A 27,682-nucleotide genomic window follows, 5' to 3' on the forward strand; every position below is an offset into this window, starting at 1 on the left:
ACCTTGTTGAAAGATACTTTACCTTGTTCAATGACAGTTGATGACTTTGAAAGCATGGGTGCCTTTGAGACTACAGATGACTTCATTTTACGTTTGACTGGCTTTTCCTTTTCCATGTTTTCTTTTGCAGAATTATTCCTAATGCCATGACTAAAATTGGATTGACCAGGACTTGAAAGAGTATTCAAGGTTTTGGAATGTTTCAAGGAATTCTCCAATACTATAAAACATACGCAAAAGATTAAAAGCTAAGAGGCATTGAACCTAAACACATGTAAGGTTGGAATTGCTTCTAATCTTAAGTGCTTGAATTTACCAAGAGGACAAAACGTGAGGGATGCTTAAAGCTTCCTTATGAAATCTCTTTCAAATAGGAAAAACTATGCACAACTAGAAAATCATAATAGTTTCAGCCCTTTAGAAGCTATCCAGACATTGTACAATTATGAAGGCAAGTCTTGGCAAACTGTTAGCAAGCCTGGGTACAGGATTTAAATCCAGGCAGTCTACATAAGAGTTGCCATTTTTAAGCATTATTCTATACAGACATTCCTAAACTCGATTTCCATTTTTTTAATTAAAAACAAATTCCTTTTTTCCAAAACAAAAACAAAAACAATAATAGGAAATAGAAAATAGCATTGTAGGCTGGAATTTACCAAATGTAGTATATTTCATGCAGAAAAAAGCTTAAATAATTCAAGTCATAATTTAAAAAAGAAAAAAATCATCATACACACTTGAATTTAGAAACTATAACTGATTCTTACTTGTTTTCCCTGGCATTGCAGATGTATTAGCTTTTGAAATAAAAGTCTTTCCTGCTGAAGAAGTAGATGGTTGCTCAGTGGTAACTGGATCGACAACCACTCGGTTGCTTCTGGTTCGAACCACAGAACTGGACTCTGTTTTACCATTTATCTGAGTAGCATTGTGCCTCAGTGGTATTGATCGTGTAGGTGTAGAGAATGGAGAGGTAGAGATATCTGACTTCAACTGGGGTTTTAAGATCCTTTTTTTCCTTTCAGGGCTACAAATAAAACAGTATCTTTAAGTCATTCTTACAGCTCTGGTTGGATGAATAAAACACAGCAGTTTTATAATATGTTGGATTCAATATTTGTACTATTATGAAATATGTTAAAATATGAGATTTGTAGTGGATTTCATATGGTTGTGAGCCTTTGGAAAGTGAAATATTTAGTGAAGGATTGCTGTAAATGCTAAAGTTATATGAAAGAAAGCGTGATGCCATCACTATCCTAAAAATGCTGTTTTACTGTATAGATTTAGCAGTTTGAATTTAAGCACTTACACTAGGATAGCTTTAGTTAAAAGATTAAAAATCCTCCACATCATAGGAACTTGCATGTCAAATATATCATTCTGCAATATAGGGAATAGTAAAGGAAGCATTAAAAAAGACCAAGTTCTATTATTTAGATGTCAAAGTTTCAGATCAGTTGTTCCTATCTAAAAAAGATATTAAATACCTTGATGCAGCACTACTGGAAACAGAGCTGCTTCTGTTTCTTTTTTTCCTCCTTTTTGTTATTGTATTTCTTTTATGAAAACGAAGAGCAGATTTATAATCTGATAAAACTGAACTAATGTGTTCTTCAAAGAAAGCAGACAGTCGTAAACTCATGCTGTAAATCTACAGAAGAAAAAAACCTGTGTTTAAACACTCCTCTAATTACAGTGAATATTAATGTATAATATACTATTCTAGCAAAGATTTTTTAGAATTTAAATACTGCTTTATTCCAATCTTTTCTAATGAAAGACTAAAACTGAAGCATTTTTACCTTTTTTTTTTTCAGTTTAGATTAGGAATCTTCCAAGATTTGAGATTATTATTGAAAAGGCTTGCTCTGAATTTACAAGGCATAAATAGAAAAAAAAACTCCTTGTGAATGTTATCATACTGAAACTATCTCTAAGGATTCTGAACCTCTTTTTCCATTGCTATGTAAAATTAGTAGCTATGCTTTCTCATTTCATTTCTATACATCACCACTTTGTGAAGTCTTGTCTGGCCAAAGAGAGGTAAATTATATTTAAACCTTTTATTTTTATAAATTACTCACAAAAACATTCCTTTCTACCTATGTGGAAAATACCTGGAAGACTTAAGCCCAGCCAGATAGCTCTAGTATATACCAGGAAAATTCTTAAGTGATATCTATCAAAACCATACTATTTCAAGACAAGTAACCATTTCTAAAATACGAACTATGACATCAGTGTTCTTTATAAAAGAAACAGAATTGAAAGCTGTGAATTCTTGTCTCTACTAGAATGAATACTATTAAGAACATAAGTCAATTTTTTCTAGGTAACATTTAGCTATACAACATATTTTTCTAATATTACCATTTAATTTAAGTATAAAAGAAAATAATTTAGTTATATACCCTTGATCTTTTGCTTGGTGTGTATGCTTTGGAATTACTAAAAATAAGTCTGACATCTTTACATAACTCCATTGGTGACTCATAATTTCCAGCCTCTAAAGTTTCTCTAACAGTAGCAAAATCCATTGGCGTATCGATGATATCTCTGTAGTCCTAAGAAGGAAAACAGGTATTATTATTATTACTGCTACTACTACTACGAAGTATTATTTCTCAGCATACTGATTCACATTTGATGTCTATAATGAATGCAAATTCCAGAACTATTAATAATCAACTCCTTGTTTCCTTCACCAATGCTCTTCCTTTTCCCTAATAATTTTTATTTATTTCATGTCCTCTCCTTTCTATTGCAATCAACATAGGACTTTAATCATTCAAAAACCTAGAGGCTCCTCTTTTTTTTTCAGCAGGAGTAAAGGATAGAGTTGTATTGGGAAAAGAGGATTAAAAGAGTAATGAAAATCCTCCAACTCTATAGCTACAAAAATAACTTTTATGTAAAAAACACAAAACCTTATAATTCCTTCAGATTCTAAAGACTTCTGATTTACTGAAGCATAATTATAACAATGGAAGTATGGTAATATCCCATTTATGTAGAGGCCTGAGTTCTGGTAACTTCAATTTCAGTGCTACAACTGGGAACTTTGCAGTGATCAAGAAATAGGATGTAAAAAGCTGTCACAAACTTTATGTACTTCATTCCACAGGGGAGAAGTGGACTCACCCAAGGTCTCCACTTAATCATAACTGTGTATAAAATGAGGAAACAGATTAGAAGCAATTAAGACAGGCAACTGAAAGCTTAAGAGAGCAAGAAATAGTATAAATAGTATAAAATTATCAAAATATGGTGTCTTTTTAAGAGGGGCAAAGAGTACTACAATTATTCAATAGCCCCTGAACATGTAACTATATTTTTCAAACTATAATTAACTAGACTTTGCATCAATTATTTCAACTATGGTAAAAATATTTGATCTTAAAGTAAGGTGTGATATAAAATACATTAAAAAATTATATATACTTAATATATATTTAATAATTAAGCAAAATATTGAAGGGTGTGATCTTTTTCTTTTCTTTTATATACATTTTTTTGAGGAGGTACCAGAGATTGAACTTAGGACTTTGTTCATGGGAAGCAGGCATTCAACCACTGAGTTACACCTGCTTCCCAATGAGAGTTTTTCCATTTGTTTGGTTTTTAGGAGGTACTGGGGATCAAATCCAGGACCTTATACATGGGAAGCAGGAGCTCAACCACTCGAGCTACCTCTGCTCCCTGTGTATTTTTTAATAAATATGTTAGAACTTAAATCTTTCAGGGCATTCTGCCTTTCAACTTAGCCTAGAAAGCTGTATACAAGTTGCAATCACACCACCTTTGCAAATAAGGACAGCTTTTTCCTTTCCAATCTGAATGCCATTTCTTTCTTTTTTTTTTAAGATTTATTTCTGTCCCCTTCCACCTCCCATGTGGTCTGCTCTCTGCATCCATTCACTGTGTGTTCTTCTGTGACTGCTTGGAAATTGCGTCTTTTTTGCTGCATTATCTTGCTGCGTCAGCTGTGTGTGTGTGCGGTGCCACTCTTGGGCAGGCTGTGCTTTTTTCACCCGGAGCAGCTCTTCTTACGGGGTGCACTCCTTGTACGTGGGACACCCCCACATGGCACAGCAGTTCTTGCACGCGGCAGCACTGCGCGTGGGCTAGCTCACCACCTGGGTCAGGAGGCCCTGGGATGGAACCCTGGATCCTCCATATGTTTGGCAGATGCTCAATCAGTTGAGCCATGTCTGCTTCCCATGTATGCCATTTCCTGGTTCACTGCGCTGAATAGAACTTTCAGCACTACTTTGAATAACAGTGGTGAGAGTGGATATCCTTGCTTCATTCCCCCATCTGCATTAACTATAGATTTTTTATAGATTTTTCTTCTTTAACCTGTTAATATGATGGATTACATTGATTTGATTTTGGGACACTGAACCAGAATTCTATCCTTTGAATAAGCCCCCTTGGTCATGTTGTAGAATCATTTTTGTATATTGTTGAATTATATATCTAACTAGAAATTTGGGGCTATTATTTCTTGAAATATTTCAGCTCCATTCTCTTCCTCATCTCCTCTAGTATTCTGATGACACGCATGTTAGCTCCTTTATTATATAGTCCCACCTGACTCTGAGGATCTGTTCATTTATTTCTAATTGATTTTCTAGATTTTCTGTTCAGGCTGAACACAAACATTCTGGGTATAATTTTATGACTGGGTCTTTTTAAATATCTTGTGTTTTAGCAGGCCTCCTCTTAAGGGTAAAGGGAGGCACTACCTTATTACTGCCAGGTGGGGGTAGAAGTCCAGGTTCTCTACTTTGCATCCACTGATACCTGAGGGGGGGGGAGGAAGGTCTCTGTTACTGCTGAGAGTTCAGGCTCCTCTTGAGGCCTTCACTGATAACACTGAAGATGGGAAGAGAAGGGGCGCCTTGTTACTGCTATGTGGCCTCCACTGACGCTATAGAGGCTGGTCTAGTTAACATGAGCAAAGGTTTAAGTCATGATTAGGCTGCTCAAGCGATTCCTCATTATTACTAGATGGAGATGGAAGTCTAGGCTCCTCTCATGATCTCCACTAATATTTGGTGAGGGGAAAGGCTATCGACTCACTTTGCTGGGAGTAAGGGATGCTGAAGTAGAGTGGTTATTGTATGTAAGTGTTCTGTTTTGCGAGGCTTCCCCTTGAGTCCTTTCTCTAGAGAGCGGGCTTTTATTGGAACATTTTTTTGTCTGTGCCCATTGCTGGCTTTTCAAGTACCCAAAGTGGGATCTATAAGGCAAAAAGCAAACCCAGGATCACACTATTGTGTCATTCCCCAGGTCCTGCAATTTCTACCATTTGCCTTCTACTCCCCACCTTCCAGAGTCGTTACGTATCTGTTTAACATATAACATCCATAGTTTTCAGTTCGGCTTAGCAGGCAGAAGAGGGAAAAGTATGTCTAACTCCATCTTCCCAGAAATGGAAGTCCAATTATATTGCCTTTGATCAAAACATTTTTAAAATGCCTTTCATATATATATAAAAAGCTAGAAACCAGAATTGGACTTAGTACCTTGTAGGAGAATTTTGATTTTGGCAAGGGTTTACTGTGTAGTTCAATCTACCTAATATACGAAACCTGGTCTAAATAACGTGGACATTCACAGAACTTAAATTCACCCCTGGGAGAAGATTGTCAATTAAAAAAAATATTCAAACGAATATTCCCCAGACTTGTAGAAGAGTTGAAAAAGAAAAGTAGCCACAAAATTGTTTTATGCAACAGTAACACCATCTGAATGAGTATCCAACCTCTCCAACTATCTTAAGATAACCACTTAGATAAAATCTGTAATTATTTGGATATTTAATATTACTGGCATGTCAGCTTTATGAACTTTGTGTATGTGGGGAAAATGTCATAAAATGATATTAAACATTTTAAATGTTTTGAAAAATTTTGGTTAATGTGAAATTTATTTATATAGAACACTTCATTTTTCTTGGTTTACATCCTGGGCCTCCACCATTCAGTATACTATAAGGTACCTGCTCAACAAACCTCTGTGGAATAAATTAATGGGGTGGAATATTTAGCATACTAAATTTCCATCCAAAAAGCTTAATTTTAAAAAGTTTGCTTTGAATATGTTATTAAACCCAAAATGTGAACCTAAATATTCAGTTAGAGTGACAGTTTAGTTTTTAATCTATTCTTCTTTGTGAGAGTAGTAATAATGAAAAAACAAAAATAAAAAACAATAAATAGCCATAATTCTTAACATCTCCATAAAGGAATACTTCAAGAGGCAAGAGATTAAATGAAAAAAAAAAAGAAAATTATTGCTTCTGCTCCTTTTTGTCTGCTAACACTTTTAGCTGGTGGGAGATTAGAAATATTTGCTAAAAATTGCTCTTATTACTTCAAATACTTGAGAGATGACTACATTCTTATATATTTCAGACCTAAGTTTGAAATATGAGCTTTCCATAAAAATTCATTTGCTTATGCTCTAAGTAGCTATGGTGTACTGTACAGAGGATGCTCAACAACAGAGGTTCTTCTGATTTTGCCAATTAACAGCTACATCTCTCAAAGAGCTGCTTAACCTGAGTCTCAGCTCAACATCAGTAAAATGAGTGGGTTAGACATAGTCTCAGGTCTCGTCCATATTTTCTTTTCTGTATGGTTGCTTTAACAATTTTCTTTTCATCTTTGGTGTTTTAATATTTCACTATTATTCTAGGCAGAGATTTTCTCTTATTTATGCTTCTCAGGACTCATACTTTGTCAAATATTTATCAATTGTAGATTATTTTAAACCACTAGGCTCCTCAAATATCGTCTCCCTCATTCTATTTTCTTCCACTAAGGCACCTATAAAACGTATTTTGAACCTCTTATCCTATACACTATGTCTCTTCAACTCTTTCTCAAACTTTTCATCTCTTTTATTCCTCTGTGTGTGGCATTCTAATAATTTCTTCAGATCTTTATGCTAATTCTCATTTCAGAGATCTAATTTGTTGTTTAAGCTGCCCACTGAGTTTAATTTCAAAGATTTTACAAATCATTTTTTGAAGTTCTATTCTGCTTTTAAAAAAACTTACCTCTCTCTTGCCCCAAACCAAATAGTCTTTTGTCCTCATGTTTCTTATTCCTTCATTTCTTTAATGAAAATGGCATATCAAAGTTTAACTGGCAGCATTTTTTTCTTTCTTGGCAGCACATAAAATAACAATACATCCTTACAACAGAGGTGTCTTACATTTGATGAAATACGGCATTTCAGAATTATCTATTACCTCAATGTTTGAGGACAGGATGCTAATATTTCCATTTGTTGCTTCTGTTGTTCTATCCATGGTGGCTTATTTCCTCAAATAGTTTGTTATTTCATTGTGATCATTAGTTCAACCATCACTAAATATTGTATTCCCCCCGATGGAATCTTGTGTAGCCTTATTTGGCAAGTATTTCCCTCAGAGAAAGAAGACGGATTTTGCCTGGTGCCTCACTGATAATATCCCATAGAAATTCCTATACCATAAGGGTAGTATGAATTCGGACTCTAAATTCATGTATAACACAAGCTTGGGAGATTTCCCTCTTCTTTGGGGAAGGAATTATTTTATTCTTTTCCTTGAGTGTGAGCCCTTTAATAGTACTGGTTTTGCGTATAATCCAAGGTGTCACCTGTGAATAGTGTTAATACTTGTGCCTCTAGAATCTAGACAACAAAGCTGATTTCTATCTCTTCTTTTCTGGGGAAGAGAAGGCCCAGAACACAAGTATTTATAAGCACTGGATAAATTAAAACTTTTAAAATGCATAGCTGAATTAGCAAGAAACAGAGAAATCCATGAGTTCCAAAACCAAAGAGAAAACTGAAAACAAGAGCATTGTAGCATACTGTAGTTCTTCTAGGTGATTTTTAGGGAGGTGAATTATCCCAGTTTATTACATTGTCAAAATTAAAGATTTCTCATAATAAATATTCCATGATCATTTTTTAAATAAGAAAAAAAAAATCATTTTATTATATTTATCCAACAATGACATTTTTCTATACTTATCATTGCAAATCAATACACGTTATACTATCTGAACTGTACAGCCTTTAACAAATGAATAATGAAAAAAATCACTTTAAGCTAACTTTAGATTGCTAGGACTATATGCAGAAATAAACTGGGACTCATGTTTACTAAACTCTTTTACTATGTATTCCACAAAGATCATAAACTGACATAACCTTAATATATGTGATAATGGAACCTTATATTTGTAAGTGTTTTTTTACAGTTTAAAAACCATTTTATGTATACTCACTTCATTACCGTAACTCTGTGAGGAAGGTTAAATGGTATTATTATTCTTGTTTCCTAAATAACTGTCACAATAAATTTGTGGAATTATTTGTGGAGAAAAAAAATAGTAAATGTTCTAATGAAAAAACTAAGTGTCTTGCCCAAAGCCACATAACCAGTAAAACACAAGAGCTGGGATCCATAGACTAGTGTACCACTCTACTCAACTTAGGTGCTCTAGATAACCACATGCCTTTGAATAATGAGAACATGCAAAAAATGATGAATAAATTATAATCATTAAACAGTCACTTAAGTAGCAAACTGTCATGTATAAAATATATAGCAAAGAGATGATGAAAACATTTCAAAACTACTTACTGGATATTCAAGGAGATCTACTGGTTGGCGGAAAGGCTCAGAATCCTCACATTGAAATATCAGATTTAACAATTCTTGACATTGCTTCTTCCAGGCTTGAATATCATAAGACTGGGCTCTATTACGTAATCTTCTTCTAGGCTGATGGTCCTGAAATTAAAATTTTCAAATATCTTAATAACATAGCAGTTATACAATAAAATTAATATTCTTAATATAGTCCTGGTTAATACATAGTAAATCAAATACAAGAAAATATCATTCACACTTTTTTAAAAAGATGCATTTCATGATAGAAACTTAAGAGTGAAAAAATACTTTTAATACATGTTAATTCATATATAAATAACTCTGCTTAGTAAATCAGTATAAAGAAGTAAAACAAAACCCTATTGGGAAACGGACTTTGGCCCAGTGGTTAGGGCGTCCGTCTACCACATGGGAGGTCCGCGGTTCAAACCCCGGGCCTCCTTGACCCGTGTGGAGCTGGCCATGCGCAGCGCTGATGTGCGCAAGGAGTGCCGTGCCACGCAAGGGTGTCCCCCGCGTGGGGGAGCCCCACGCGCAAGGAGTGCGCCCGTGAGGAAAGCCGCCCAGTGTGAAAGGAAAGAGCAGCCTGCCCAGGAATGGCGCCGCCCACACTTCCCGAGCCGCTGATGACAACAGAAGCGGACAAAGAAACAAGACGCAGCAAGTAGACACCAAGAACGGACAACCAGGGGAGGGGGGGAATTAAATAAATAAATAAATCTTTAAAAAAAAAAAAAAAAAAAAAAACCCTATTACCTTCCTTTTCCGAGTGGAAGTGCCCGGCACATCGGCATCTTTCTCTTCTTCCTTTGAAGCAAGAATTTATCAGATTCATAAAACATTCTATATTACACTCTATTCTACAATTGTTTAATTATTTCCTTTACATTTTGGAAAGAAAAACCACAATGTACCTGGCTGGAGTGCTTTACTGACTCATTAAAAAGTCTCCCTCCTCTTTTAAAAAAAAGTTTTTCATAACTATAACAAATAATAAAAGTTTTTCCGAAGTTAATTACAGCATTAGACTAAAATAAATTTCATAAGTTTTTACCTGAAAATTACAATGTATAAATTTCTTTTAATATACAGAATACAAATTAAGTAATGATAATGAAATATTAAATACCTCAGAGTCAGACAAGACTTTCTTCTTCATTGAATTGTAGAGTGGAATTACATTATAACAAGTCTGATCTCTAAACAACAAGAAAGAAGTGTTAGTATATAAGAGTATAACCATGTGATTTTTTCCCCTTAAAATTGTTACTAAAACAGTTTTTAAACTAGAACTTGAAACTCAAGGCTTTCCCTTAGTTAACTCCAATACCCGATGCACACATTTGACCCTGTTCCAGCAGCATTCTCTGATCTAGCCTGACCAGTTCATTACTGCAAACCCAATTCTCACCTCCCAGGATTTGCTCAGGTCAAGTCTGTGCTTATGATGCCTTTCTCCATTCTTCAGTCTAGGTATTTTACAAGGGAAAGCTAGTATTCCTCCCTTCTCAATTAAGCATTCTTTGACTAATCCAGACCACAGAATATCACTTAATAGAGGCACTTGCAGATTTATCTTTCCTATGAAATTGTAGGTTTAATGCATAATAAATTTTACTTAAGAGAAGTGGAAGCACAGAAATTAACAGTTCCAAAACCACTAAAAGGCAACAGATATATTTAGAAAATAAGGTGGAGAAAGACTATAAAGTTTATCTTACTAATTTTGGTTGGCGTTTTCTTATAATGAAATTATTTGCATTCCACAGCAAATCACTAACTACCAAGAAAGGGACACTAAGAAAATCATGAGTGTTGAGAACGAAGTTGGAGAGGTTTACAAAAATGTTCTGAATAATCTATGTAAAAATGAAAACTAATACAGCTGAGTAGTCAGATTAAATAATGAAAGGCACTGTTATCTCTTCTTCACGGGAAAAAAAATTACTCAATGTAAATATAATTAATATGAACTCGGAAGAATTGTGTACAAAATACATGATTCAATTCTCTGGATTCAACTGAGAAGGTTCAATTTATTCTATGACTATATGAGATCCATGAGACAAGGAAGGAAAAGTGCTTCTGTCTTAATTAACATGTAGCTTTCACTCTTGGCTAAGGGAATGATGAATCTGAGAAAGTAAATAGGAATTTGAGGAAGGAGATCTTGAATCTTGAAAGTTAAATTCAGTTTCCTACTGTACTAAGTAAATACTAGTCTGTAAACTTGGCAGGGGCAACAGTGTTAAGATGAAAGGACCTCAAATCAGATATCAGATACTCATTTACTATTCAACCTTAGGTAAGTTAACCTCCATAAACCTCAGTTTTATCAATTGTAAACTACAAATAATAATATCTCTCTCTCTCCCATAAGATTATCATGTGACTAAGAAGAGATAATTTATGTAAAATAGTACACGTTTACTAAAAATTAATTATTACTAGTTATTAATGCTGACAGCTGGATTTAGAGAAGGATGTTTTATGATGTTTCCTATAGCATACAGCTTTTAATGAGTGAATAAAAAATTAAAGGCAGTAATGATTTTATAATTAATTTTACTTCTCTAGATAAAAACATACCCTTCCTATTTTGAACAGAACTGTGCTTATGGGGTAGCATATATCAAAAGCAATTATATATTTCATTTTGACACTTTACATTTTATTTTGCATTTTAAAATATTATCAGTAACTACTGCAATTATTATAAGTAAATACAAAAAAAAGTAACTCACTTTATAAAATGCAGAAGAAGGTCAGTGACAAATTTAGCAGATTTCACAATAGGGCTTCCAGGCTCATTAAATGTTCGTGTATTATGCTCTATATATCGAACTTCCCACATTAGGGAAGAAATCCGCCTTTAAACAAAATACAGAAGTTTCAACCTTCTTATATTTAGAAATATGTGCATATAATTGAAAACTCAGAAACATTCTCACTTTTCACTTTGTCTCAAATCAATCATAGAACCGTCATCTTTTTTTTAAAAAGACATTTTCTGAACAGTTTAACCCCATCTGTGTTAGGAGAGAAAAAAAAATACGTGTATTTGCATGGAAGATGTCTGGAACGAGGAACACTAAATTATCAATAGTGCGGTCTTCTGGGGAGGGAGAATGTTTTGGGGGCAAGGAGTAGCAGGTAAAGAAACAGAGGAGCTGCTAGTTTTTGCTTTAATGTACATCTTGTATGTTTCATATTTTAGTAATAAGTATATCTGACTTTTATACATAAAATAATTTTAGCCTAAAGCTACTCCCAGTTATAAAATGACAAAACTGAAAAGCTAATTGGTAGCTTGCTGATGAGACAGATACTTAACTAAATACCTACCAAGTAATTTAACTAAATAAAAATTATTTTCTGAACACTGAACTGACAATCTAAAATAAATTCTGGAGTTTTATTATTACTATTTCTGTAAGTAAAGGAAAACCCAATATGGGTGCCACTTGAAATAAGAAAGTAGAAGACTCAGAAAATCTTACTGACTACAATTATGTGGAACACAAAAATCAAAAATATAAATAATTGTAGATATAGAAAGACACTCACAGAAAAGCTTCTAGGCATATCAAATATATTTACAAGGCACATTCATATACTAGAAAACTATATGTAAAATAAGGCATTAGAAATAATAGCACTAGTACAATCTGATAATAGCAGCTTAAGAAGAGACTGAACTAGAAATACCAGAAAGGAAAATAGAGTGTAAGAAGTTTTAAGTAATGAGTAAAGAAAGCAAAAAAAAAAAAGTGAAATAGTACATGCACACATCATTGTAGTAGTTAAAATATAACTCAGGTCCATAGCAATATTAACAGGTTGGAAAACAGGGAGTTTCTAATTTACACAAGTTTTGTATTTCTTAAGTTTTCCCAAATCTTCTACGAAACTAGGCTAATAATACCAAAAAGCCTATTTACACTGTGATGTATCTTGAAATATAGTACACCTTAGCAATTATCATGTTGTGTTTCTATGAGAAAGTATATTTACAACAATAGTGGGAGAAGCCAGCAGCTTATCTTTCTAGCTGTAGTCCAACAACTAGTGTATAGGAACAACTCTTTTTCTCCCTCTCATCCTCCCATGTCTTGTTCCATCTCTGAAGCACCAGGTATAACTCCTAAGGTATAGCAATTTAGGGGTCTAGGGAGAAAGAGGGATATAGTTAAGAATTTCTTCTCCATCTTTTTCTCTTAAAACTGCTAATGTGGGATGTTCGAATAGATTTAAAAGTATACTTTGAGGATAGTATGGTGGGAGGCATCTATCATAGGTGCTTTGCTCCTCATTTCTCTGCTTCTGACAAATATCAATGAATTAACAGTAGGTACACCTAACAAAATGAGAGAAATCATCTGAACCTGGAGCCTATCTTAGCTTTCTTTATTCCACTGATTCTCAACCAGGGATTATTTCCCCCCACCCTCAGTGGATAATTTTGGTTGTCATAACCAGAGGGCTCCGAGGCCAGGAATCCTTCATAGGAAAGCCCCTCACAGAGAAGAATTACCTGGTCCTAAATGTCACTAATGCAGCTGCTGAGAAAACCTGCTTAATCAGTTAATATATGACAAATTATGTTTTCAGTGCCAGGTATACTAAATATCAAATTGTAGTTATAATTGAAGAAATAAAAATAACCAAAAGCATATTTTATATTGAAAAATTAGTATAAAATATGAAAAAAAAAGCTTCCCTGAGTTAAAATTAAGGGTAATGGAAAGAACCCTAGCAATAAAACTGGTAACAAAAGGAAAGTTTTAATGTAGTATTGTTTAAATTAAAATGCTGTGAACCTATTAAGTAAAACTGATAAGAAAGATGAAAATTATAAGTTTCATTCCGTGAAAACTATATATTTAAATTCATTTTTGACAAAAAACATTTTAGGCAATAAACCTACAAAACCTGTCCAAGATTAAAAACTCACTGTTTATCCAAATTGTTGACTAAACTATACCAATTAATTGAAACTGTCTGAATTTTAACTCTAGTTCTATAAGCTAAAAATACTACCACTATGAAAATGTTCTAAATTATATAATTATATTTTTATTAGATGAATGATTTTCATTTTTCATTAAGTATTCATGGGCTGAATGTCATCAAAAAAAGAATAGAATTTATTTTTTATATTATTCTAAGAAAAACACCTGAACAAACAAACGTGTTGGCTTTCTTTTAAAATACAATACAAAGCCAGGGAGCATCAGGTCATACTAGCGAATAGTGAAAAACTGTATTCAGGATTCGTATTCCAAGTGTGGTCTATAGACCAGAAGCACGAGCATCACCTATTAGAAATGTAGACTCTCAAGTCCCACTCCAAACCTACTGAATCAGATTCTGTGTTTTCAACAAGCCCCCATGTTATTCATAAGCACATTAAAGTCTGAGAAACACTGTTAGAGAAGATCAGTAAATTTATGAAAGGATCATTTAGCTTTTCTTTGGTAGTAGTATCAACTGGTTCTAACCTGTAAAACCTGTTTTCCAATCTTTGTTTAATTGTACTCAGGTCGGTTGGATATGCCACTACAGTACAATACATAGGATAGGCTTGCAGATCCACTGGGGCCACAAATGCAGAAGCAATATCTAAAACAAAAATAAATAAATTTTTGTACTGCTAAAAATTCAAGAGAATTGTACTAGAACTAAGTTTTAATCCCCATTGCTACTAGCCTGTTGCTGTCTTCTCAGAAAACTCACACAAAATAAGCAGACATTTAAAAATCTCTCTAAAAATTCTAGTTACTGATATTCATAGATCCATTAGGAAATACATATATCTGACCTATTACAAACATACATGTATACTTCTATAATATGACCATTTCTAAATCTGTGTATTATAATGCTTCTGACAAATCCATTCTACCAACAGTGTAACAACCATATTGCATTCCACTGTAACCTTGATTTTTTCAAAATTTATCTCATTTCATTTTTACAATATTATTCTGAAATATTATCAGGCAAATAGAAGAGGAAATTGACTCTACATTAAAATGACTCAAAGGCACCTAGTCACACCCCATTTTTTGCTCATTTACATATAGTATTAAAACTACTTCATATCCTAAAATACTACTAAAATTACCTGACAATATTACTAAAGTGCTGTCACTATAGAAAAGACTTCAGAAAAGACAGGACAGTACTTCGTAATCTTTAGCTGTTCTTACTACTGGTAATTTCTCCTTATATTGTTTGAAGCGGATTCCTTACTGACCCAATGAGCTGCTGCAAACCACCACACTAGTCTAAATTAATCTGAAAGTTCAAATTTTACATTAACAAATTTTGTGGGTATTTTTTCTAAAGGTGAAAAGCAAGTCACATAAAAGCCTACCCTCCTCTTAGAAAGATTCTCTTCGTGTATTACGTACAAAAAATTAAGGGGAAAAAATGGTGCAGCTTCCCATATAATTCCATTTTTAACCCTCATCCTCCAATTCCATGTTAACATGAAATTATTTCAAGGGTTTTCAAATAAAACTGTAGCAGATCCAGATTTTTCAGAACTCCCTGTCATTTCTGAGAGGCCCTCACTCTGAAATTCAGCAAAAGTAACTCAATTTATAACTGTTTTACATATTTAATTCCTGTGTAATAAGACCTCATTCAGATTATTATTCCAGGAAAACTGACTGAAAATCAATGAATTGCAATATTGTGAAAAAGTCTATGTTTGAATTATCTGTACAACTGCCTCAAATTATAATTAAGGTAACACAATATATATCTCCTTTTACTTTTCTGCAAATTTTTCAATATTCACATGTTGTTCTTATTTACCTAGTGTCATCAATTGGTTTATTCCTGTAACAATTCTTTCACATTCTTCATCCCTGGGATTGGAACCCCATTCTCCATCAAGAGGTTTATAGATTAATGATCTGCATTCAGTATCAGTTAAAGGAACACTGGTACCTAATTCTTCAGGAAACACAGCTGAAATACACAAAAAAGCAGATCAGGAAGCATATGCAGTAATTTACTAATATTTATGTTAGCTATAGAAAGTAGAATTAATATCATCACAAAGTTAAAGTATAATTTTGGAAAGCTTTGGTAAATACATTTTTAGTTTTTCCTTCAAGGAAATTATGTTTCAAAGATCAATAAACTTTCAGTAAAAAGAGTTTTTCAAAAGATATTAACTTTATAAATAATTCTTTAGAGATGTGAATATGATCACACCCCACCACTCCCCAATTTTCTTCATGAACAAGGAGACTTAGGTCATGTCATTTAACTAATCTGTACTCATTTATTCATCTTTTGGAACACAGAAGAAATAACTGAGTTTATTTTTAGGATTAAATAAGATAAATGTGCTTGGAGAGGATTTTTTAAAGTAACACTTCCAGAATTTGTTAAGCTGCTTTTTGCTGTTATTATATTTTTTGAAGGTGAAATAAAATTTTTAAAAATTAAAAAAAAATTCTCTTCTCTAGACTATCATTATTACTTTCTCAAATACACTTGAAAATTTGCTCTATAATCGTTTCAGATGAAAGAGGAAAGATTTCTATAAACTGATGCAAGTTTCAAAGTTTTCTGATTCATTTCACAATTTAATCACTATATTTACCTTCATAAATCACACACAAAGTGAAAATGAACTAAAGTGGTATTTTTCAAGAGCACTTCCATCAAAACCTCAAAAACATTTTTGTAAGAAAAAAAGAATTATGAATATTGATAGATGATTCTATGCTTGCTGCTCCTAATGAAGGTATGCTTTCTGCACACCTAAATTGTTAATATTTTAGCTAAGAGAATCATTAGAGTAGATTTGATGCCACAAAATCTACAAATGTGGCAAGTAATTTTCCTACTGACCAACAATAAGTCACAGAAACATTGGTAAATGTGCCACAATTGACATACAATCAAAATTTTCCTCCTACAACAGGGTTCCAATTGACCAAGAAGGCAGTATTAGACAGTCTAGTATGCCATTCCCCCACAGAATGTTTGAGCAACTGGCAAAAACTGGCAAAGCTAGCTTACTCAGAACTCTGGAAAACATTTAAGGGTTATAGTAACTGGGTGAGTGCTGAATAAAGAAAATACATCTTTAAAAATGGTAGAAGAAGATCGCTGTGTACATGCTGGCCTCTCCACTAATTCCTCTCTGGTATGGTATGGAGCCTATATACATTCTCATTGTGTGCTCCGGATGGAGCAGAATAACCCCTACATCCATAAGGTGGTGCCTATATGTCAGTGTCAACCTAACCAATGGGAGCCTGAAGGACTGAACCAAGAAAATCATTTCCAGCTCACCCTCCCAGAAATTTGGCATGCAGGCAGAATCAGTCGGCAGATAGCCTGGGTAACAATTCAAGAGGTCAAGGGGCAAAGATTACCTGCTTTAAGTCATACAACAGAGCTAGGACCTAGGAAGGGATAAAGTCAATTTCATAGGAAGTAGAGGGAGCATTCAAGTTCCTATAAAATGGGATAGTCCTAAGGCCATGAACAAGCACAAGACAAAACACAGCTCAGAAAAGACATGGAGGACCGTGTACTTCACAACTGCCTAGGGCTGAGCTTCTTATTAGGAGTGTTAAGTAAAATAAAATGGTTGCCTGCATTTGGGCATTCCGGAGAGGTACCCCTTTAGGAGAAAAGATTTTCCAGAAAACAAAAACAACTGATCTGCAGGGCTTTCTGGGAAAATGGAACACACCCTGTAGGGTTGCAGATAAATAACAATGGGGATAAACCGGTTGGTTTCAGTCCAATTGAGGCACCTTATTAAAATGGACATGCACACCATACAAATCAATGTATATCTGCTCCCCACTTTGTAAGACCTCCCCTGTGTAAACAGGAAAGTTAACATCAGCCAGTGAGAACTATTCTACTGCTTGCTTCCATGTTTGCCCCATATGAGAGTTCCCCCTTTCCACTCCCTTGGTAGGGTTCCCTTCTACTTTCTGAATGAAATGTTGATTTATTCATGTATCATTCAATAAAACTGTGAGATCCTAAACTACATGAAAAATTTTCCTTTTAACAGAGGGCTAAACTGATGGACAGCACTAGACAACTCAGAGCCAATTTGCAAAGACTATGAAAAGTGTTTTTTTTTTTTTAATTTGCTTTCTTTTTATTAATTCAAGGGAATCTCTGTCATGCCACTGAATGGATAAAAACTTATAAGAACAGACATCAGGAATGAAAATCCAAAACACTTTAAAATGTACAGGGTACAACAAAAGATTACAATAAAAAGAAAAGGAAATGATGGTACATTAAAAAAAAAAACAAGACAAATATCCAGAAAGTATCAATGAAGAAGACTAGACTTTGGATATACTGGACAAAAACTTTTTAAAAAGATCCTCAAGGATGTTCAAGGAGAAAAAGGAAAACAGAGAAAGAACTAAAGGATATCAGAAAAACAAAGAATGAGGAACATGAGAATCTCAAAATGAGATAGAAACTTTAAAAAGAAACCAAAGAGAACTACTGGGGTTGGAGAGACTGCAATAATTGAAATAAAAAATTCTTTAGAGGGTTTCAACAGCAGATTGGAGGTGACAGAGGAATCAATGCATTAGAAACAAGACAACTAAAATAATTCCAGCAAAGGAGCAGAAAGAAAAGAGAACAAAAAAGTGAACAAAGCCTAAGAGACCTGTGGGACATCACCAAGTGTACCAATATATGTATTACGGGAGTCCCAGAAGAAGAAAAAGAGAAAGGGGAAGAATGAGTAAGAAATAATGGCAGAAATCTCCCAATTAAATGAACGAGAAGAATATGCACATTCAAGACATCCAATGAACCTGATGTAAGATATAACCCTGAGATAACTACGCCAAGACACATAATAGTCAAACTATCAAATGCCAAGGAGTTCTGAATGCTGTAAGAGAAAAGCAATGGGTTATGTACAAGGGAGTCCCATTAAGATTGTCTATTTCTCATCAGAAAGCAAGAAGCAAAAAAGAAATGGAATGAAATATATAAAGTGCTGAAAGAAAACTACCAACCAAGAATTTTATATCTGGCAAGACATTCTTTCAAAAACAATGGAGAGATTAAGACATTCACAGATAAACAAAGAAGTTATGCTAATAGTAAATGTGTTAAACTTTCTAGTCAAAAGCCAGAGACTGGCAGAACGGGTTAAAAAACATGAGCCAACTACCCTGTTTAGAAGATACTCACCTTAAATTCAAGTTGAAAGTGAAAGGATGGGAAAGAAATATACTACAAAATACTAACCAATAGAGAGCTACAGTAGCTATACTAATATCAGATAAAACAGACTTTAAGTGAAAAACATCACTATATATTTTCAAGGATCAACTCAAAATGAAGGTATAACAATAAATACATACCCACCTAATGGCACAGCCCCAAAATATACGAAGCAAATATTTTATGTCTGAAGGTAGAAACGGATGGGTCTACATTAACAGGAGAATACAATACACCATTTTCAATAATGGATAGAACATCTAGATGGGAGATCAATAAGGAAACAGAAGATTCAAACAATACTATAAACCAACTATACCTAGCAGATACATATAAAACATTTCACCCAACAGCGGCAAATACACACTCCTTTCTAGAACTCATAGACCATTCTCCAGAATAGACAATATCTTAATCACAAAACAAGTCTCAAAAAAATTTTAAAAAGGTGACGTCATAAAATGTATCTTCTCTGGTTATAACTGACAGACACTAGAAAGCAATAACAGAATGAAAACAGGAAAATTCACAAATACGTGGAAAGTTAACAAAGCACTCAAACAACCAATGGGCCAATGAAGAAATATTACACGGGAAACTACCAAAGTTCTTGAGGCAAATGAAAACTAAACACAACATACTAAAACTTGTGGGAGGAAGCAAAGGTAGCCATTAGAGGGAAATTTACAGCTCTAAATGCTTGCATTAAAAAGAAGAATGAACTCAAATCAGACACCTAACCTCACAACTGTAAAAGCAAACTACAATCAAACCGAGAGTTAAGGGAAATAAAAAATATTACAGGGCAAATAAATGAAATAGAGAAAAAATAGAATTAATAAAACCAAGTTGGTTCTGTGAGAAAATCAATAAAACTGACAAATCTTTAGCTAGACTAACAAAGAAAAAGAGGACATAAAAATTTAAAATCAGAAATGAAAGTGAGGACATTACTACATATCCCACAGATGTAAACACGGTAAAAAGATACTAAAAGAACTACTGTCTTCAATAAATTAGATAACCTAGATGAAAGTGTAAATTCCTAGAAACACACTCACTAACTACCTACATTGACTGCAGAAGAATTAGAAGCCCTCAACACACCTATAATGAACAAACACACTGATTCGGTAATCAATAACCTCCGAGAAAAGAAAAGCCCAGGACCAGATGGGTTCACTAGTGAATACCAGCAAATATTTCAAGAAGAATCAACAATTCCGTTCAAACGCTTCCAAAAAAAAAAAACTGAAGGAACACTTTTTAACTTGTTCTATGAGGCCAACATCACTCTAATACCAAAGCCAGATAAAGATACAACATGAAGAGAAAATTATAGACCAAGAGCCGTTAGGAAAACAGATATAAAAATCCTCAACAAAATACGAACAGTCGAATCCAAAAGCACATAAAAGAAATACATGCCCTATCAAACATGATTTATCTCAGGCATGCAAGAGAGGTTTAACAAAAGAAAATCAATAAATGTAACATACTACCATTAACAGAATGAAGGGGAAAAAACACATGATCATCTCAATTGAGGCAGAAAAGGCATCTGACAAAATTCAGCACTCCTTGATAAAAAGCTTTTAAAAATGCTTAAAAAAGGATGAACAGAAGGAAACTTCCTTAACACGAAAAAGGGCATACATGTGATTGAGCCCACAGGTAAATCATACTCACTTGTCAAAGACTACATATACTGGAAGTTCTAGCCAGAGCAATTAGGCAAGAAAAACAAAATGGTGTTCCAAATTGGAAAGAAGTAAAACTTTCCCTATTTGCAGATCACATGATCCTATATATAGAAAATGATGAAATATCCACTTCTAAGATATTAAAGCTAATAAACAAATTCAACAAAATAGCAGGGTACAAGATCAACACGCAAAAATCAGTGGTTTGACACTATTAATGAGCAAACCCATGAAAACATAAAGAAAACTGCATGTGTGTTTGTGTGTGTATGGTGTGGGGAGGTATATGGGAGTTTTGCATTTATGCATTTTTTTGTGTAAAACCTATTAACTTCTTTAATGAAAAAAATTCCTCCTGATATCCTGTAATTAAATTCTTTATGTGCCTGTATTCAAATATAACAAAAACAGTAAAACAATAAAAACAGCACACCCAGGCACATATTTAAGTATGAAACAAACAGTAAATTAATGCTACTAATTCATTTCCAAAAATACCAAAAGCATTACAACACCTATTATTTCATCTCTCATATTCACAATAGTCCAACGTGACTTCAAATTAAAATTCAAGAGAAATGAGACCACAAGATAAGTCTGTAATGTGATTATATTTTGGTCAAGATGTTTTGTAATTTAAACAGTTCTAATGTAGTACTGAAATGATGAATACATTATTGGTTTTAAAGTTTGGAAGTAATAATTTCTGTAAAATAAGAACCACTCTTAGACAATATCACCATGACCATTTTCTCACTTAAAAGGCTTACCAAGAAGGCATTAGTTTACATCACTTCCAAAGCTGAGTTCTAAGATAAGGTTTACCAAGGTATTAGTTTACACCACTTCAAGGGCTGAATTCTAAGAATCTGGGTCTTTGAGACTTTAACGAACTTGCCAAGATCAGACAGAAGATGACAAAGCAAGAATACGAATCTATATCTGTCCACTTAAAAGTCTAAACTCTTAACCACTGTGTTATACTGCCTTAAGGATTCTGCTGCAATTACAAAAATGTCTTTGCACCCAAGTGCTCACCTTCTACTGGTAAAAAGAATTAAGAAAACACTTTCATATTTTACTGTAGTTAATTTTGATCTTCCTTGTTAAATTATAAGTTCCAAGAGGGCAAAGATTATATCTATATTGTTGCTACTGTGCTTCCTCCAACGGTAAAAAGTTGGTGAGCAATAAATATTTGCTGAATGAATATTTTCTATCTGATTCTCACCACAACCCTACGTCGTAGCAAGTCAGCTAATCAGATTTTTTATATAAGAAATTAATTCTACAATGTAGACTCAAAAAGTGTTACACTTACCATTATTAGGTATAAGCTCCATATCCCAAGGACTCATCTTTTCTGTATCTCCATTGTCCCAGCTTAAAGGAAAAAATCTTAACATTGCATTACAATTTTTATAAACTCACATAAAGGTAATTGTTTTAAGTTTTTAAAGAAGTTAAATGTGATCTTTCTCATCATATTAATAGATTGGAAAAATTTCAAAGCAAGCCACACTGAACTGAAATACAGCAAATATTTCCTTACCAAACATTATAGCACTGAAACAAGCTGTCAGGGTACTCAAGTTGAAGAGGTTCCTGACTTTCAATTGTTCCAAACCACCAGGCATCATCTATGACTGATCTGAAACGATCACCTGGACAAGAACAAAAGCCATCTCATTACTCACAGTTGTCTTGCTACTGTTATGCTTTTATCGAAGTTTATCTTGAAAATACACTTTCTTGAAAATGCCTATATGATTTTGGAATACATATAAAATGCTATCTATACATTAAAAAAAAATCAGCAAAATTGAGAAAGTTATTTAACAATCATATTTGAAGGTTAAGTGACACCATTTTCCATTTCCACTTCTTAGATTTTATTAGAGTTTGGAAAATCCACCTTTACTGCAATAATTTTACCAATCTAACATTTTAAACTTATCATTAACACTATGCCTACATTTTTCAATCAAATAAAAGTATACTTTAGATAACTTCCTTTCCAACAAATGTTTATATCCTATCTTTAATTTTAGTGATTTTTCTCCTGGCCAGCAGAGGTTAGAATCTGAAAGACTCAGGATCAAATAACATACATGTGTGAGCCTAAACAAATTAATTTAGCTATTTTAGAGCTTCCTTTTCCTTATCTATAAAACAGAAACAGTGATAGCTACTGCTTCATGGTAGATTTGAGAAGTGGTTTCTATTAAGGTGCTTTCTACATTTTTCACCCATGCTTAAAGAAAAATGGGTCAGGCTATCAACTACTTCTAACAACTCATCAGAACCAGTTTTATTTTCAAACCCATAAAAAAGAAAAATATATATTTATGTGTTTGTTTACCAAAAACGGATTTAAAAACATTTATGGTGACATATAGCATAAAATGAAGTAAAAATTAGAAAGCAAAGGTTAATGAAATACAATGGCAAAAAGGAAATTGGAGTAAATTAATAAAACTGCATTTTGTTGAGTTCTCTGAGAGGGTATATGTTTGGATCCAAATTTAGATTCAGGCATTCTAACAGCATATGGTAAAAGAGAAATATGATCTATTACTAGATTAAAATCTCTAACTGTTCCTCAAATGCATAGCTATTAGTGACACTGAGTTTAACTACAGAGCAGGTACTAAATAATTTAATAAACAGCATTCTGACAATACCTCAACCTTAGAGTGAACATAACCATCAGTTTCAAAAAGCTATTTATGACACTAACAGAGACTGGAGACATTATGCTAAAGAAAACACTGGATAACATATGCCAGCTAAAATAAAACATACTATTAATGTACTTTTCAATGGTAGTTTGTAGTCATCTTCAAACATGGAAGATGAAGCAAATACTAACTTTTGGAGAAATATTAATCTATTAATTTAGGAGAACACGTATAACTAAGATTCAAACGAGAATTCTGTTGTTCTTTAATGTATCTCTTTGATTTGTCCAATGTTTGCCACATTTCTTTGCCTAGGTGGTTATCAGCTCATCTCTGGAATATTTCTGGATCTTGAACTCTAATTATTTGTTATTAAATGACAGACATATGTCCTTAAGAAACTAAAATTTTATAAAATAATGCACATCCAGTGTAAAAAAACTCAAAACGTACCGAAAGCTTATAAACAAAAACAAGAAAAACACTTTCAAATCCTAACTATTTCTTCTTGAATTGATCTACAGATTTCTATTTAATGACTATATAACTATTTCTTCTCTCATCAATTGTACATAGTATGTACTTTCTCTTACTGTAGATAATAATTTATGGCTCTTACTCCCTTCCTTTACCAAAAAAAAAAAAAAAGCCCACTCAAGATAATTATATTGAAAGGGTACGTGCATTATGATTTATCTATATTCACTTGTTTTTTATAATGACAATGCAAATAATGTTTGCTAATATGCCAATTAGCATACAATTCCTTTTAAGGGTTTTGTTTTTTCCTTTAATTATTAACTGCTTCCTTTTTTATCAGTTCCTTTTCCCCCTCCTCCTCCAAAGACTTTTCTCTTGGAGCACTATGTCTTTTGGACGACTTGTTTTTCAGGCTTATTGTACAGTTGCTAATGCTGAGACTTCTTTTGGCTGTTACCTCAGAATTCCTTTTCCATCTTTTTTTGTTCTGGATTTTTTGTTTTCTGGGGAATCCATGTATTTCTCCTTTTTGGTTTACTCCCTCATTTGGGTGGAACACATTTTTCAAATCATCCAAAGAAATGGTGTATGGAATGTAAAGTTTTTGGTAACACTCATGTCCTTAATTCTGATAACTTACATTTCCCTAATCTCTCTTTTTAAAGCACATCTATAAATTTCTAAGATTATCAAGACCAACCAAGGAAAGACAAATCATGATACCAATGACTTCCAATAACACTAGAGAGGAATGAAGTGGCAGATGACTGAGGTGCTTTTTTTTCCCCCCAAATTCTACTCAATTTATTCATTTTTAAAAAAGATATTACATTAAAAAAATATGAGGTCCCCATTCGACCCCACCCCACCACTGTCCCCCAATAACACTCTCCCCCATCATCATGTCACATCCATTGCATCTGGTGAGTACATCTCTGGGCATCGCTGCATCCCATGTCCCATGTTCCACACCATAGCCCACACTTTCCCAGGTTCCATCCAGTGGGCCATGGCAGGACATACAACATCCGGCAATTGTCCCTGGGGCACCACCCAGGACAACTCTAAGTCCCGAGAATGCCTCCACATCTCTTCTCTTCCTCCCCTTCCCCGCACCCAGCAGCCACCATGGCCACTTTTTCTACATCAATGCCACATTTTCTTGATTATTAACCACAATAGTTCATGAGGTGCTTTTTAAAATCTATTCTCCCCCCCTCCCCTGAGGCTTGCTTGCTTGTCTGCTCTCTGTGTCCATTTGCTGTGTGCTCTTTCTGTGTTTTTACTTGTCTACCCCCCCCTTTTATTTTTTGGTTGTGTCACCTTGCTGAGTTGGCACTCTGTGGCGCTTGTGGGCCTGGCGGCACTCCACAGCAGGAAAGTCTGCCTTCACGAAGAGGCTCTGGGATGAACCCAGGGCTTCCCATATGGTAAACGAGAGCCCAACTGATTGAGCCACAGCTGCTTCCCAAACTGATGTGCTTTTATAAATCACATGTGCTATATGTTCACCAAACTTACTCCAAGATGACAGTTACACCCTGTTTGAAATTTTCGAAACAACTATTCTAATGAATAACACACATCCATCTGTACATATATGAATATATCTTAAATATCTAGAAACGCTGAAACAGTAAGTTTCTCCATATCTTATTTTTAATGTTATTTTTAAAAGATTGCAATAGACTTAAAAAGGTTAGTTTAACTTTAGCCCTGGTGCAAATAATTAAGTGTTTTGAATTGAAAGACTTCTTTTGGCTTCTAATTTTAACTAATTTTGAATAGATAATAAAATTCAATTTAAAACATAGAAAAGCTGAAAGGAAACCCTTTAAAATATCTTTAGTCGCCAAATATAAGAGAAAATGTCTGGTACTTCAGCATCCATTACATTATTTTTCATTCTTAAACAAAGGATGAAAAATACCTCTGACACAGTATTATTATTACCTTGTGATTAACATTCCTAGAAATGACAATAAGATTTCTGATTATCTTTTCTAAATTATGAAAATCAATGTTACTTATTAAAAAATGACATATCCAACAACTACAGCTTCGTAATAATTTACCCACCTATATTCCACCGTCTGTATTTTGCATCATCAAATTGTTGCCTCAAGACTAGGAAATCTATAACATCAGGCATATCATGGTATCTAAATACAAATAGAAGCAAATCGATTAGGCCAAACATCTACAAACCACAGGACATTGAAATTTATCTGAATATTATGAAACACTCTACAATACAAATACAATATATTGCCTCTTTCAATAGTCCTTACTTCATGGTAAATGATCCGCCAGTGAGTTTACCAGTATCAGGATCCAAGAAAGCTAATTTAAGGCAGCAAAGGGTAGGCAATCCCACTTCATACTTTATGCCAACTATTTTCATTAGTTCTTGTTCCTGAGAAAGATATAGAAAGAAACCATCATTACAAAATAAACCACTAAACATGACCAACAAAAACATTGCTTGGTTTTAATCTTGGTTTGGGTGTACGTGTAAAAATTCACCAGCTATAGTTGTAAGCAATGTATGCTTTACTACTGGGGTTCTTAATCAGGGGTTGTTAGCTTGAATAGAAATTCAAAAAAGTTATTTTTGTGGGGATGTGTTGGTACAGGTGTTATATATCTAACAAATAATAAACAGTAAAGTATGGACTTAGTTAGGGGTCCTGACTGGCAAAAGAGTCCATGGCACAAGAAAAGGTCAAGAAACCCTGCTTTATTTTAAGCAAGTTTTAACATTATAACCACATTTTGTACACAACCTTAAAACTGTATCAGAATATGTAAATTTCAGTCAATTTTGTATTTCTTGACTGAAAATTAACCTCAGTTCCTCAGAATTGATTCAATTTAAAAAGGTATATTCAAGAGACAGTTTCTTACGATAGAAATAATAAGACTACACAATTTTCATTATAATCCATAATTGCATCTTCTTGGGCTCCTAAAAATTAATAAATAAATACCATACCCGTAGTTCCATTTTATGCCATGGCTGTTTTTTGGGATTGATACTATAAATTTTATTTTTCCGGGCCATTTCAACATATGCTTCATGTCCTTGTCGGAAATAATAAACCTAGAACATATATGAAGTAACAATTTAAACACCGAATGCAAGATACAAGCTATAACTACAGATAGAACCTACTATCCTTTAAGCTAAAAGAAATTCTAATACTTTAATATTTTCTCCCTCCTCTCCTACAGTGGTCCTAAATGTCATTTAATCATAAGAAAAACATTCTAAATTGCATTATTAATAACTTATTAACTATTCATATATCACTTTTAAGATTTTTTATTTATTTCTCTCCCCTTTTACCCCCCCCCACCCAATGTCTGCTCTCTGTGTCCATTCACTGTGTGTTTTTCTGTGTCCACTTGTATTCTTGTCAGTGGCACCAGGAATCTGTGTTTCTTTTAGTTGCATCATCTTGTGGCATCAGTTCTCCATGTGTGTGGCACCACCCCTGGGAAGGCTGCAATTCCTTTGCACTGGGTGGCTTTCCTTATGGGGCACACTCCTTGCGTGTGGGACTCCCCTTTGTGAGGCACATCCCTGTGTGGCAAAGCACTCCTTGTGCGCATCAGCACTGTGCGTGGGCCAGCTCACTGCAAGGGGTCAGGAGGCCCTGGGTTTGAACTTCCCATGTGGTAGGCAGATGCCCTATCCACTGAGCCAAATCCGCTTCCCCATATATCACTTATTATTACTAATAAAATACTAAGAAATAAAGGTAAACAATTCTTTTCACTATCATGGCGGATTTTGGTTTCACCATTTTATTCTTGGATTCAAAGTAAGTTAATCTATGTTGCACAATGAAGTGAATTGTAAGTTGGGTTGTGGTAAG

At 33.9% G+C, this 27,682-nt stretch overlaps 1 protein-coding gene across 3 annotated transcripts in view; it reads right to left on the reverse strand.

The window, feature by feature from the left end:
- Positions 1 to 27,682, reverse strand: part of PHIP (pleckstrin homology domain interacting protein) — a 138,220-nt gene that overhangs the window by 9,781 nt on the left and 100,757 nt on the right. For all 3 annotated transcript variants that reach the window (XM_058307067.2, XM_058307065.2, XM_058307066.2), the window contains exons 25-39: positions 26,797 to 26,904; positions 26,093 to 26,217; positions 25,881 to 25,963; positions 22,193 to 22,304; positions 21,962 to 22,023; positions 15,512 to 15,667; positions 14,188 to 14,308; positions 11,431 to 11,556; positions 9,816 to 9,885; positions 9,443 to 9,493; positions 8,657 to 8,806; positions 2,418 to 2,570; positions 1,494 to 1,657; positions 771 to 1,030; positions 23 to 220 (exon numbers count right to left, since the gene is read on the reverse strand). In XM_058307067.2, the coding sequence (XP_058163050.1) occupies positions 23 to 220; positions 771 to 1,030; positions 1,494 to 1,657; positions 2,418 to 2,570; positions 8,657 to 8,806; positions 9,443 to 9,493; positions 9,816 to 9,885; positions 11,431 to 11,556; positions 14,188 to 14,308; positions 15,512 to 15,667; positions 21,962 to 22,023; positions 22,193 to 22,304; positions 25,881 to 25,963; positions 26,093 to 26,217; positions 26,797 to 26,904 (1,939 nt within the window). The remainder of the gene's footprint in view (positions 1 to 22; positions 221 to 770; positions 1,031 to 1,493; positions 1,658 to 2,417; positions 2,571 to 8,656; positions 8,807 to 9,442; positions 9,494 to 9,815; positions 9,886 to 11,430; positions 11,557 to 14,187; positions 14,309 to 15,511; positions 15,668 to 21,961; positions 22,024 to 22,192; positions 22,305 to 25,880; positions 25,964 to 26,092; positions 26,218 to 26,796; positions 26,905 to 27,682) is intronic.

The sequence above is a fragment of the Dasypus novemcinctus genome, chromosome 11, assembly GCF_030445035.2.
Source record: "Dasypus novemcinctus isolate mDasNov1 chromosome 11, mDasNov1.1.hap2, whole genome shotgun sequence".
Classification (NCBI taxonomy): Eukaryota; Metazoa; Chordata; class Mammalia; order Cingulata; family Dasypodidae; genus Dasypus; species Dasypus novemcinctus.